The sequence below is a fragment of the Monodelphis domestica genome, chromosome 5, assembly GCF_027887165.1.
Source record: "Monodelphis domestica isolate mMonDom1 chromosome 5, mMonDom1.pri, whole genome shotgun sequence".
Classification (NCBI taxonomy): domain Eukaryota; kingdom Metazoa; phylum Chordata; class Mammalia; order Didelphimorphia; family Didelphidae; genus Monodelphis; species Monodelphis domestica.
In genome coordinates this window covers 131,950,842-131,962,967 of record NC_077231.1, presented here as the reverse complement: position 1 = coordinate 131,962,967, position 12,126 = coordinate 131,950,842, and the positions used below count along the sequence as shown (strand labels likewise).

The 12,126-nt window shown below is 34.5% G+C and overlaps 1 protein-coding gene across 4 annotated transcripts in view; it reads right to left on the bottom strand.

Moving 5' to 3' along the window:
• LOC100618576 (solute carrier organic anion transporter family member 1B1) overlaps window positions 1–12,126 on the bottom strand; it is a 104,988-nt gene that overhangs the window by 53,484 nt on the left and 39,378 nt on the right. For all 4 annotated transcript variants that reach the window (XM_056799343.1, XM_056799342.1, XM_056799345.1 and 1 more), the window contains exons 3-4: window positions 5,852–5,993; window positions 3,148–3,280 (exon numbers count right to left, since the gene is read on the bottom strand). In XM_056799343.1, the coding sequence (XP_056655321.1) occupies window positions 3,148–3,280; window positions 5,852–5,993 (275 nt within the window). The remainder of the gene's footprint in view (window positions 1–3,147; window positions 3,281–5,851; window positions 5,994–12,126) is intronic.

Below are 12,126 nucleotides of genomic sequence, written 5' to 3'. Positions count from 1 at the left end.
AGACTATAAGGCATGAGTTTGAATTGAATATATGAAATGAGTCAAAAAGGTAAAATGGAACAATTATCTCATTCAAAAGAGGTATGAGTGGAAAAACTGTTATAGTAAAAGGGATCAGGAGCTGTATGGCCAGTATTGCTATAACTCTATTCTCATCAGATTTGGATTAAAAAACACATTTAACTAGAGGAATAAAATCTTACCTTACAAAGCAATAGGAGGGTGAGGTTATAGAATAATGGAAAGGTATGTAGATTAAGAGAAAAAAGAAGAAGAGAATTAAAAAAGACATTCTTAGAATCTCAAATATAGAACTCTATAGTTCATATCAAGAAATAGGGAAAAGCGGTAAGAGGATAAGTGATAGATTCTTTAAAAAGAGAGGACAGAATAAGAACTAGGAGGAAAAAGTGAGGCAATTAGGGTGAGACCCTTAAAAGAGAGGATTCATTTAGAATTAGTAGGGTAAGGGGACAGAATAAGGGAGGACATGTTGAGGGGTGCTGATCAGGGAGGTCAGAAGAAATTAGATTTCTGAGGAGGGATAGGACAAAGCAAGAGGGCAAAGTTGAGTAAATAGCAGAATGGAGGGAAATACCGAAGTAGTAATTATGACTTTAAATGTGATATGGGTTGACAGTAGGCAGTAAAGGGCAGATAGGAGGAATAGGAGTCTCATAATCTGAAATCTTACATTTCTCAGCCCTGGTTAAACATCAACTACAAAATTTATAGTTTCAATAGTAGTCAAGCACAAATGGTAGATTGTTCAATTGCCCACTCTGTGTACTGGATCTCTGGGCATCAGCTTTCTGGCTACTTTCTTTTATTAATTATTTATATTGTTCTTAGAAATGATTAATTACCTACAGTGGTCCTCCAATGTACTACCCCCCCCCATGTCCTCATTATAGAAGGGCAGCAAGTCGTCTCCCATGTTGACAAATGATGACTAGGTGGTCAATGGAGGAACATGGAAGCTATTCACTGGGGTGTCTGGCATTCCAGAAGAATCTCCCAATCTTGCACATTTTTCTCATCCCCTATGGTAACAAACATCAATACATACCTCCACCTGAGTTTGGAAAGGGAGATGCTAAATAACTAAACCCTGATAAATAGGCCAACCATGATACATAGGGTGTGTGGAAACTGCCACTCCTCAGTGGAAGGTGCCCATGCTATAGTGGAAGCTACCACTCTACAGTGAAGGCTGCCATTCTATGAAAAAGATGCTACTCTATAGAATCAACTCCAAAGAGGCTACTTTTCTAGCTACTGGGCTTATCTATTAGCCCTAAGGCTGCCTGATGAGTTTCCAGACTATGCCACCAACTATTAGGCTATTATACCACCAAAAATCACATCTCATTCAAATAAAATTCTTTTCTTACTTCTGTATTGAATGGAGTTTGAATCTCCCATTCCTGGGGCAAGACCCTGCTATAGACTTAGGTATGTTTCTCCCACGTTATATTTGAATGAGATGAATACCCCCATTTAATGGAAAGAGATAAAAGAATGGATCAAAAACCAAAATCTAACAATATGTAGTTTATAAGAAACAAATTTAAAAATTAAAGAAACACATAGAGTGAAACTAAAGATGAGGAACAGAATATACTTTACTTCTGTTGATAGACATAAAATCAGTGGTAGCAACCATAGTCTTAGAAAAAGCTAAAGCTAAAATATATTTAATTAAAAAAGATAAAGAGAAAGACTATGTTACATGAAAAGGTACTACAGGTAATAAAGCACTATCATATTAAATTCACAAAGTATTATAACATCCAGATTTTTAAAGGAAAAGCAAAATGAATTATAGGAGGAAATAGATTGCAAAACAGGAATAGTGGAGACTTTGACCTTCCTCTCTCAGAACTAGAGAAGTCTAACTAAAAATAAATTTAAAAAATCAAACTGATTAATAGAATCTGGAGAGAACTGAGTGGGAACAGAAAAGAGTATATCTTTTTCTCAGCAGTACATGATACCTTTACAAAAACTGACCAAATAGTAGGCCACAAAAACTTTATAATTAAATACAGAAAAGTAGAAATATTAATTCATCCTTTTTGACTATCATGCAATAAAAATATTTAATAAGGGATAATAAAACACAAAGTAAAATTAATTGGAGACAATAACTTAAAGAATGAGTGCCTTAAAAAAATGCCAGAGAAACAACAAATTTATTAAAGAAAATGATAATACAACCTACCCAAACCTAATGGTATACAACAAAAGGTCAGTAATCAGAGGAAAATTGTTATCTATAACTGCTTATGTACATAAAATAGAGAAAGAACAGGTCAATGAATTGGGAATACAATTTAAAAAACTAGAAAAAAATTAAATGCCTCAACAAAACCCCACATTATAAATTCTGAAAATTAAAGGCTTCATAAGTGTGGCATAAATATTCTATGTCAAAATACAAAATTAAAAACAAAAAAAATGGTTATTTAAAGGTACAATAGACTCTACATATAATAATCCTACATTTAAAAGTATTTACCAAAACCTACATTAGAAAAAAGTATGAAACTGTCAACATTAGATGTTTCTGTCAATTTCATGCATAGAATTTTAGATAGTAGCAGTTATCTTAGAGATTTTCCAACCACCACATCTGATTTCTTTCTCTTTAATATGAGTATTGATTTATTTAATTGCCAAAAAAAACCCTTCTGAACTAATGTTTTTTTCTCCTCACTCAAATTACAAGTTCTACTGGTTTTTAAAATACTACATGACAACAGACATGATGTACATACTGGAGGGAAAGTTATAAACACTTCATTTTCCTATGATTCCTCAAACCTTTTCCTTTCCCCCATCATAAGCCTAGTTAGGATATAAAAGTAACTATCATCTATACTAAAACATGTGCAAAGTTTCATAAATACTTTTATAAACTTAGAGAATTTATTTTAAAAGAGAAATTATTTTGTTACCAGTCTGAAGATTTGGAATTGTTTTGCTATATTTGTAAATGATTATTGTTTAATATTTAGGGCAATAAAATTAGCCTGAGATGGAAATGACAAATCACTCCTGTATCTTTACTAAGAAAGCCACAAAAAGTGCCATGAAGAATCAAACATTATCAAAGCAACTGAACAACAATTCTTTAACACTTACTATCCCATGAAGAAATGAGGTAATGCAATTATAAAACTTCCAATTCCCATAATGACACATCCAGTTCCAATTAACCGTGGAATGTGTGATTTGGCTCCAAAATGACTTACCAGTGTAATCACCAGTAAATTGCCTGGAAGAAGAACAACTGCATTTCAGCATAATTAAATTCTTTAAGTACAGTATGACTTGACAACTTGTTAGATGAGGCCATTGTGTTTGGTAGTTACTGAAGGGAGGAGAGGGCAATTAGGTGGCACAGAAGATAGAGTGTTAGACCTAGAATCAGGAAGGCTCATCTTCATGAGTTTTAATCTGAATTCACTTACTAGCTGTTTGACCTGAGCAAATCACTAAACCTTGTTTTTTTCAGTTCCTCAGCTGGAAATTGAGTTGGAAAAGGAAATGGCAATTCAGTTAAGTAAATTTGCCAAGAAAATACCCAATAACAGAGACAAACATGACTGAGAACAAATGAACAAAAAAGGAAGTAAAAATGGAAAACAAAGTATAGTAGGTATTGTCTCTGAACTCAAGGAATATAGACTGTAATTCAGGGTAACAAACAAATATATATGAAATAGAAAAATTAGTTAATTGTTTGGTTAAAAGTATTAATAAGAAAAGAAAATCAGTAAAGGTTTACAAAAAATGAGACTGAATATGTTGTGTTATTTATGATGACCAAATGATTTAAATGAGAATAAAAATGCTATGTCAAGACAATTACCAGCATATGTCTAAGGATAGACTAGTATACTTGGTAAATTTGTTATGGAATATAAATCCAATCTGATTAGAGAAATGCAAATCAAAATAACTCTGATGTGCCACCTCACACCTAGCAGATTGGCCAATATCATAGTAAAGGAAAATAATAAAGATTGGAGAGGATGTAGCAAAATTGGGACACTAATGTTTGCTGGTGGAGTTGTGAACTGATCCAACCATTCTGTAAGGCAATTTGTAATTATGTCCAAAAGACTTTAAAAGAATGCATACCCTTTGATCCAGATATACCACTATTAGGTTTATACCCCAAAGAGATAAAAAACTGTTTGTACAAAAATATTTATAGCCATGCTTTTTGTGGTGGCCAAGAATTGGAAAATGAGGGGTTGTCCCTCAGTTGGGTGGATGAACAAATTGTGGTATATGATGCTGATGGAATACTATTGTGCTCAAAGGAATGAAAAACTACTTGATTTCTATAAAAACTGGGAAGACCTCCATGAAGTGATGTGGAGTGAAATGAGCAGAAACTATTAGAACATTGTGAACAGTAGCTGAAACATTATGGGATTTTCAAATTTAAAAGACTTTGCTACTGATACCAATGAAATGATTCAGGAGAGTCCTGGGGGACTTATGAGAAAGAATGCCATCCACATCTAGAGAAAGAATGGTGGGAGTAGAAATGCAGAAGAAAAATATGATTTATCACTTGTTTATTTGGATATGTGATTTGGGGTTTTGCTATATGGATATCTATCTATCTATCTATCTATCTATCTATCTATCTATCTATCTATCTATCTATATCACACTTACCTATATTGTTCCATGAATTTGAGACAAATATAGTTTACCTGATCATAGACAAGGAATGAGAATTTTATTATTAACAGAAAGGTAAGGTGAGATCATTCATAGAGAGACCTAGTTGATGTAAGAAGAAGGTTAACTTAAGGAGAGTGGTGAAAGAACAGATTTCAGAACTGCACCCAAGAAATACAGTAACTCTCTGGTCACTGACTTTTGTTGCTAAGCAATTGGTTGGATAATGAGAGTAGTAGTCCCTTTACCATTTTTTGTTGAGAGGATTAAAAATGATGATAGAGGTTTTATTCCTGATCTAGAATTTCAGTTTTGAAAGAGATTCAGAGGTTATCTTATTTAATCCATAGCTGAATAAGAATTCTCTCTGCCATACATATACATCCTTTGATTGAGGACTTTTAGGGAGGAAGAAATCAATTATATCCTGAGAGAACTCAATCAAATTAAAAAAAAAATCCCTTACCTCCCATTTTAGAATCAACAAATGTGTTCCATTTCAAGGCAAAAGAGCAATATGGGCTAGTTTATGGGGGTTATGTGACTTTCCCAGAGTCGCATAGCTAAGAAGTGTCTGAGATCATATTTGAACCCAAGACCTCCAATCTCTAGGCTGGCTGTCAATACACTGAGCCACCCAGCTGCCCCCTCAATTCATTTTTTATATGATTCTATTTGTTAAGACAACCATCTTTATATTACTGTCACTTTAACATTTTAAAAATTTATTTAAGAAGACTGGCAGAGCAAAAAAAGGACACATAGAATGGTAATGGGATGAAATATAGTGTTTTTACAATTTGTTGTTATTAAATGGAATGTTGTGTATATTTAATAGCAGAAGTTATTGAGGAGAGACAAAATGAGAGAAAAGGAATGAAAGAGATGGAGAAAGAGAGGGACAGGAGAGAGAGAGAGAGAGAGAGAGACAGACAGACAGACAGACAGACAGACAGAGGGAGGGAGGGAGGGAGGGAGGGAGGGAGGGAAATAGAGGGAGGGAGGGAGGGAGGGAGGAAAGTAGAGAAAGTATCAAACACTTGCCATGGAACTGAAAAACAATTTGTTGGAAGTCAGAACTGTGAAGTTATTTTTCTTCTCAAGGCTTGAGACTTGTTTGTGATGAAACAAACAAACAAAAAAATACCTAATTCAAAACTTCCATCAATTAATCCGGCTTCAGATGATGTTGTGCCAAATCTTCTTTCTATGTGAGTGATGGAACTTTTCATGAGCACTCCTCCTAGAGATTTGCAAATAAAGCTGAATGACAGGGCTAGGATGAACATCTGTTCAAGGGATAGAATGGAAAGGAAAACATATATAATGAATACATAAGCAGAGGTATTTATGTGTTTACATATATCAATTTAAGACAACCTTTACTTCTCTCAAAATATGACATTTGTTTTTATTCTTAAAAGCATGCTCCACTTTCACAAATATTACCTTATCTTTCTCATTATTTTCAAGCTTGGAATAAGATTGTAATGAAAGAATGTGAACCTTCCCATCAAACATGCCTGTAAAGAATTTCTTTGGTTCAAGTTTCACATATTCACAGAAAGAATACTCAGGATGATGCTATTTTAAAATCAATTATGACCAATATTTAGGTCACTAGATGGCCAAAGACAGCCATGGCAATTATCAATGTTTTCTTCCCAACACTGAATGTATTAAACTGAAGCTCATAGTGGAAGTGAGAGAAGAAGCTAAGTTGGTTTAAGGGAATTAGTCCTAATCATATATATAACCATGAGCCAAGAGAAAAATGGGTATTTCTCTATGGTACTATTCAGGGGAAATTTGTTAGAGGAACTACAAAAGGTTACAGTACAAGCTGAAATTTGGAAGAGATGGACATTGAGGAAATTCTCCCAGTGCTATTCAACAAATGTGTTTTTGTTTTCCATTTTGGGGAACCAAAGATTGTATATGTAATCATATTTCTCTGCTAGAGAAGTAGACAAGAGAGCTTGAGAAATGCTTCTCTAAGTATCTGCTTGTTCAAGAGATTCTAGAGTTCCTGGATGAAAAGAAAAATACAATGATTGATAAGAGGCATGGAACTAGAGGGAATTTGAAAGGCCAACTGGTTTTTACATTTTACAAGTGAAGAAACTAAATCTAAAATGAGACCGCCACTGAATGTATCTGTGGTAAAGATAAAGGCCCACAAACTGGAAGGCTGGGGCATTTCCACAGATGAATACTGAAATCATTAAGGATGCAGTCAAAGTTTGGGGTGAATTAGAAGTTTACAAGTGAGGTGTTGAACTCTGATCTAGATAAGGCAATATGCAGAGAGAGGGAATTTAGACAAATCAAATGTTGTCATACAGATAGTAACAACCAGAGATGGAATTCAACCTAAAAGTATACCAGAAAGAATTGAGGGTTCATAGTATTATAGAACATTAGACCCATAAAGAATCTTAAAGATCAGTTGCCCTCGTAAAATCATTTGTAAAATGATATTGAGTCAAAAAACCCAAGCTTAAGCTCTGAATTTGACTGTAGAGGAGCTAAGTTCAAATTTCAGTTCTGCTACTTAGGATTATTTACTGTGTAACCTATAGAAAACCACTTCTCTTCTTTTTCCCATTTTCTTTATCTGTAAAATAGCTTTAGACTAGTTGATCTCTAAGTCACCTTCTAGCACTAAATTCTATTGTTCTACAAATAGATAAAGAAATGGTGTGGTATTTTATTGGAGTAAGAGAAAGATAAGTTTTTTTGTTGCTGTTTTTTAGAAAGGGTGACTAGAGTACTTTTGAAATCATTCCTATTCTCCACAATGCATCTAATATTCCCCTCCCCCGTATTGACTGCATCCTTGACTCTATTGCCAAAGTGATCTTCCCCTATTTTATATCTCACCATGCCACTCCCTTACTTGATAATCTGAAATTCACAGTCATTAATAACCTGCCCTCCCAACTTTTTTACATCTTACACTTACTGTCCCTCAATATACGGTTCAACATTCAATGTCACTGACCCCCTTGGTATTCTTTGACTAAGATACTCTATTTCCCCACTCTGAGTGTTTTTGCTTATTTTCCCCCATGTCCATGATGCTCTTTCTCCATTTCTTCCATTTCTTCACTTCATGCCTTTCCTGGGTTACCTTCTCATGACTTTTAAAAAATCCCAGCTAAAATTTCACCTTAAACAAAAGATTGGTATTTTTTCCCTCAAGGAGGAGGGAGAGGTCAGAAGGAGGGATTGGATGAGGGTTGGAGGGAGGGAGAGAATTTGGAATTCAAAACAAAAAAAAACGAAAGTTAAAATAAAATCTTATTAGAGGGTTTAAGGAGTTACAGAACAGAACCTAGAAAAACACTTTTTCATTTAATATTTTTATTATACATCTTTTTTATCAGAACAACTTTTAAATCATACATTTTAAGGCTTTGTTTGCATTCTAGTAAGAAAAGAGAGTTATGAAAATTGAAGAGAAAGTAGGGAAAGGTTAAATGGGAGACCGGCAAAAATAAAGTAAGATAGAAGAAAAGGACATCAGGAAAAATTATTGATAAGGGACCAAAAGACGTTTTCAAATAATTATTCTACTTTTAAAGTGGCCTATTTTAGTATTTATAAAACTAATACAGTAGGCCTGTTTGGAAAGAGACCTATAAGCTTTTCCAAAGATTTTGAAAAAACAAAAATTTGACCTCACCATTTTACCATTTGTTTCTGACCTTGATCAGATCACCTTATAGAGATTATTCAGATGAATAAAGATATTTTATTGACAAAGCTTGGGATGTATGGAATTGGGTTTTTGTTACCCCTTTAATTCTTCATTGAATATCAATGATTAAGCCTTAGCACCAGTGATGATTTGATTGGCTCAGGCTATTGAAAGAAGACAGATAGTTCGGCTCCAGGTGGTCAATCAAGATATTTGGAGAGAGAGGAGAATAGATCTAAGCATGGAAATAGGTCTCTGTGTAAGGTGATAATCTGCACTGTCTTTCTAAAGGGAATCATGGTAATGGAAATCTATGAGAGATAGAGCAGAGCTTCTAAATTAGATGGCTCTATGAGAAGGGGAAACACTACAATCCCTAGAGATGGTGGTGGATATCCCATAAAATGGCAATAACAGAATCCTGTTTGCACATACTCTAAACAATATGACCTTAGAGATGGCAATAACCAGAGGAATAAGTGGGGCAGATATAGAGTTTATATCCAGATATCTGGAAGAATGTAGAGAACTCTAGGAGTCAACCTTCTAAGGAGACAAAGGCATGCTGAGACTGGCATTTTTATATATTTTATTATCCCTCGACTCTGAGATCCTGCCTGAGAAAATAGAGTATAAGGCAAGAATACCTCTATAAATTTCAAACCTGTAGGGAAGTCTAGAGCCCCAGCCCAAGGAATTCTACTCTGGTCATGGGACAAAGCCTTAATTCACACTTTGTGGTGGATGATAGAACAAAGTACTTAGTACTAATCTTTTTGTCTAAGGTTCAGGGCAGAGCTCCAAGATAGGACAATCAAGGGTGTGACTGATTGGATCAAGTACACAGTGAAACCAAAATTTTGAAACTAAACCTAAGGCTAGAAATTGACCAGCCCCTGTACTGATCAAGATAAGAGTGAGATCAAAAGCTTACACCTAAGACTCAGGCAAGTTTTTAAGTTATCACCATCTCAAGGGTCAATTTAATCATCAGGGGAAGGGCACTTTCAGAACTCTCAACCCTCAGACCATCATATCATCCCCTCCAAGCCTACCTACAATTAGATAGGAAAAATGAAAAAAGCAAAAAATCATCTAACTCTAAAGAACTTTCATGGAGACAAACACAGAAGGGGATAGGGAAATCAAAGGAAACACACTTAAAGTCCAAAAGAAAAATATGGACTGGACACACATTTTGGAAGAACTCAAAGAAGATTAAAAAAAAAACAATTAGGAGAGGCAGAGGAGAAGTGGGAAAGAGAAATAAAAGTGATGCCAGGAGAAGTAAAAGTAATGCAAGAAGAAATGAAATTAATACAAAAAGAAATGGGTCAATTGAAAAGGAGAAACAAAAATTGTGGCACAGGGAAAATGATGGACAGTGATTGGTAGATGTGAGAACTGAGGGGAGGGAACTTGGATGGTTTCCTTAAAGATAGAGGGGTCTGAGGACGGTGGTGGTGGGTTGGAGAGTTTTTTGGCTCTGAGAGGTTGTGCTGCTCTGAAGGAAGCCGGAGGTGGAGGCCTCTGAGACTGTTTCTCCATTTTGGTCACGTGAGTAATAGGGACTGATCTCCTTTCTTTGCCTCAGCTATCTAAGGGCTAGGGCCTTTTGGCCCAGACTAAACAGAAGGGGTATTTAAGCCCTATTCCCTTCTCTCCCCTTTCTCTCTCCCTCTCTCTCTATATCTCTAATTCCTTTCTTCCTCCTGTTTGTAATTAAACTCTATAAAAGGTTGACGGCTGACTTGAGTTTTCATTTAGGAATTACATAGCTGAATTCTTTGGCGACCTTAAATTAATATATATCAGTCTTTTAAAGTGATTTCCTTGTCACATTGTGGCGACCATGAAGGGACTGCCCCTAAATTGGCTTTCTGTCAACGCGCCTAGCAAACATTGGTTTTGCTTTCTTTTCTTTTCTATTTCCTCTCTCACTATTCTAATTTCTCTTAGAAAATTGAATATTGTGTATATCTTTAGTTAGAAGTGAATTTAGAACTACAAAATGATTATGTTAAATGATCAATGGGGAGACTAGTCTCCCAACGATCATCAGGGGGGATTGTAAACCTTAAAATTTCTTAGACTTATAAACATTGGAAATTTCACCATTGGGAAATCAGACATTAAAAATCAGAGTTGTCTATCTAGAAACTAATTATTTCATTAGAAATTAAAAAACAATAAAGCAGAATCAAAGGAATGAAAAAATAGAGGAAAATTTGAAATATCTTATTGTAAAAACAACTAGCCTAGAAAGCAGATCTAAGAGAGATAATCTGAGAATTATTGGACTATCTGAAAGCCATGATCCAAAAAAAAAATCTTGGATATCATTTTATAAGAAACTATCAAAAATAACTGCCCAGAGATCCTCAAACAATAAAATAAAATTGAAGTTGAAAAAATTCACAGATCACTTCCAGAAAGAAATCCTCAAATGACAACTTCCAGGAATATAATTGCTAAATTCAAGACCTACCAACCCAAGGGAAAAATACATGAAGTAGTCATAAAGAAGCCATTCATATACTGTGGAGCTACAATAAGGATCACATAAGACCTAATGGCTTCCACATTAAAGGATCAAAAGGCATGGAATATGATATTCAGGAAGGCAAATGATCTGGGTTTATAACCCAGAGTTATCAGTACAGCAAAACTGAGAATACTCTTTCAGGGGGAAAATGGAAGATTTCTAAGCATTCTTGAGGAATAAACCAGACTTAAACAACAAAAAAAATGAAGTCCAAACACAAAATCCAAGAGAAGTCCTGAAAAGGTAAATAAGAAAGAGGAAATTTGAGGGACTCATTAAGGTAAAAATGTTTATAAGTCCACATGGAAAGAGAATTTCTGTAATTCTCAAAAACTACTCTTAATGGTAGAGAAGATAGAAAAAATTTGTTCAGAAAGAGGGTGGAAAAGTAAACTGATTATGATTGTATGATATATATGTAAATATTATGATATGGAACAATATTTACATATGATATGATATATATGCATATGAATGTTATGTAAAAAATCAATCAAGGACTGAAAGAGATGGTTACAATAAGAGAAAAGGGAAGGGAAAGATCGAATCCAGTACATTATATAACATCAAGAGGAGTGAAAAATAATTATAGAGAGGGGAAGATAAAGAGGGAAAGATAATAAAGAGGTGGCAGGCAATGCTTAAACTTTAATCTAATCATAAAAGGCTCAGAGAGGGTAACAGTGGTGTATGGAATCTATCTTACCCCACAGAGAAGTAGGAGGGAATAAGACAAGGAAAGAGGGAGGGGAAGTGTTGGGGTGACAAAAAGCAAAATACTACTGAGGAGGAACAGAGAAAAAGGAAATAGAGCAGGATGTAAAGGAGATAATATGATGGAGGACAATACACAATTAGTATTCATAACACTGAATGTGAATGAAATTAACTCACCCATTAAATGGAAGCAGGTAGTAGATGGAATTAAAATACAGAATCCTATTATATTTTGTTTACAAGAAAAATATTTGAGGTAGGGTAACACACAAATTCAAGGTAAAAGGCTGGAGCAGAATTTATTATGGATCATCTAAATTGAAAAAAGCAGGAGTAACAATCATGATACCAGACAAATTTAAAATAGAAATTGGTCTGATTAAAAAAGACAAGGAGAGAAATTACATTTTGTTAAAGGGTATTATAAACAATGAAGTAATCATTATTAAACATTTAT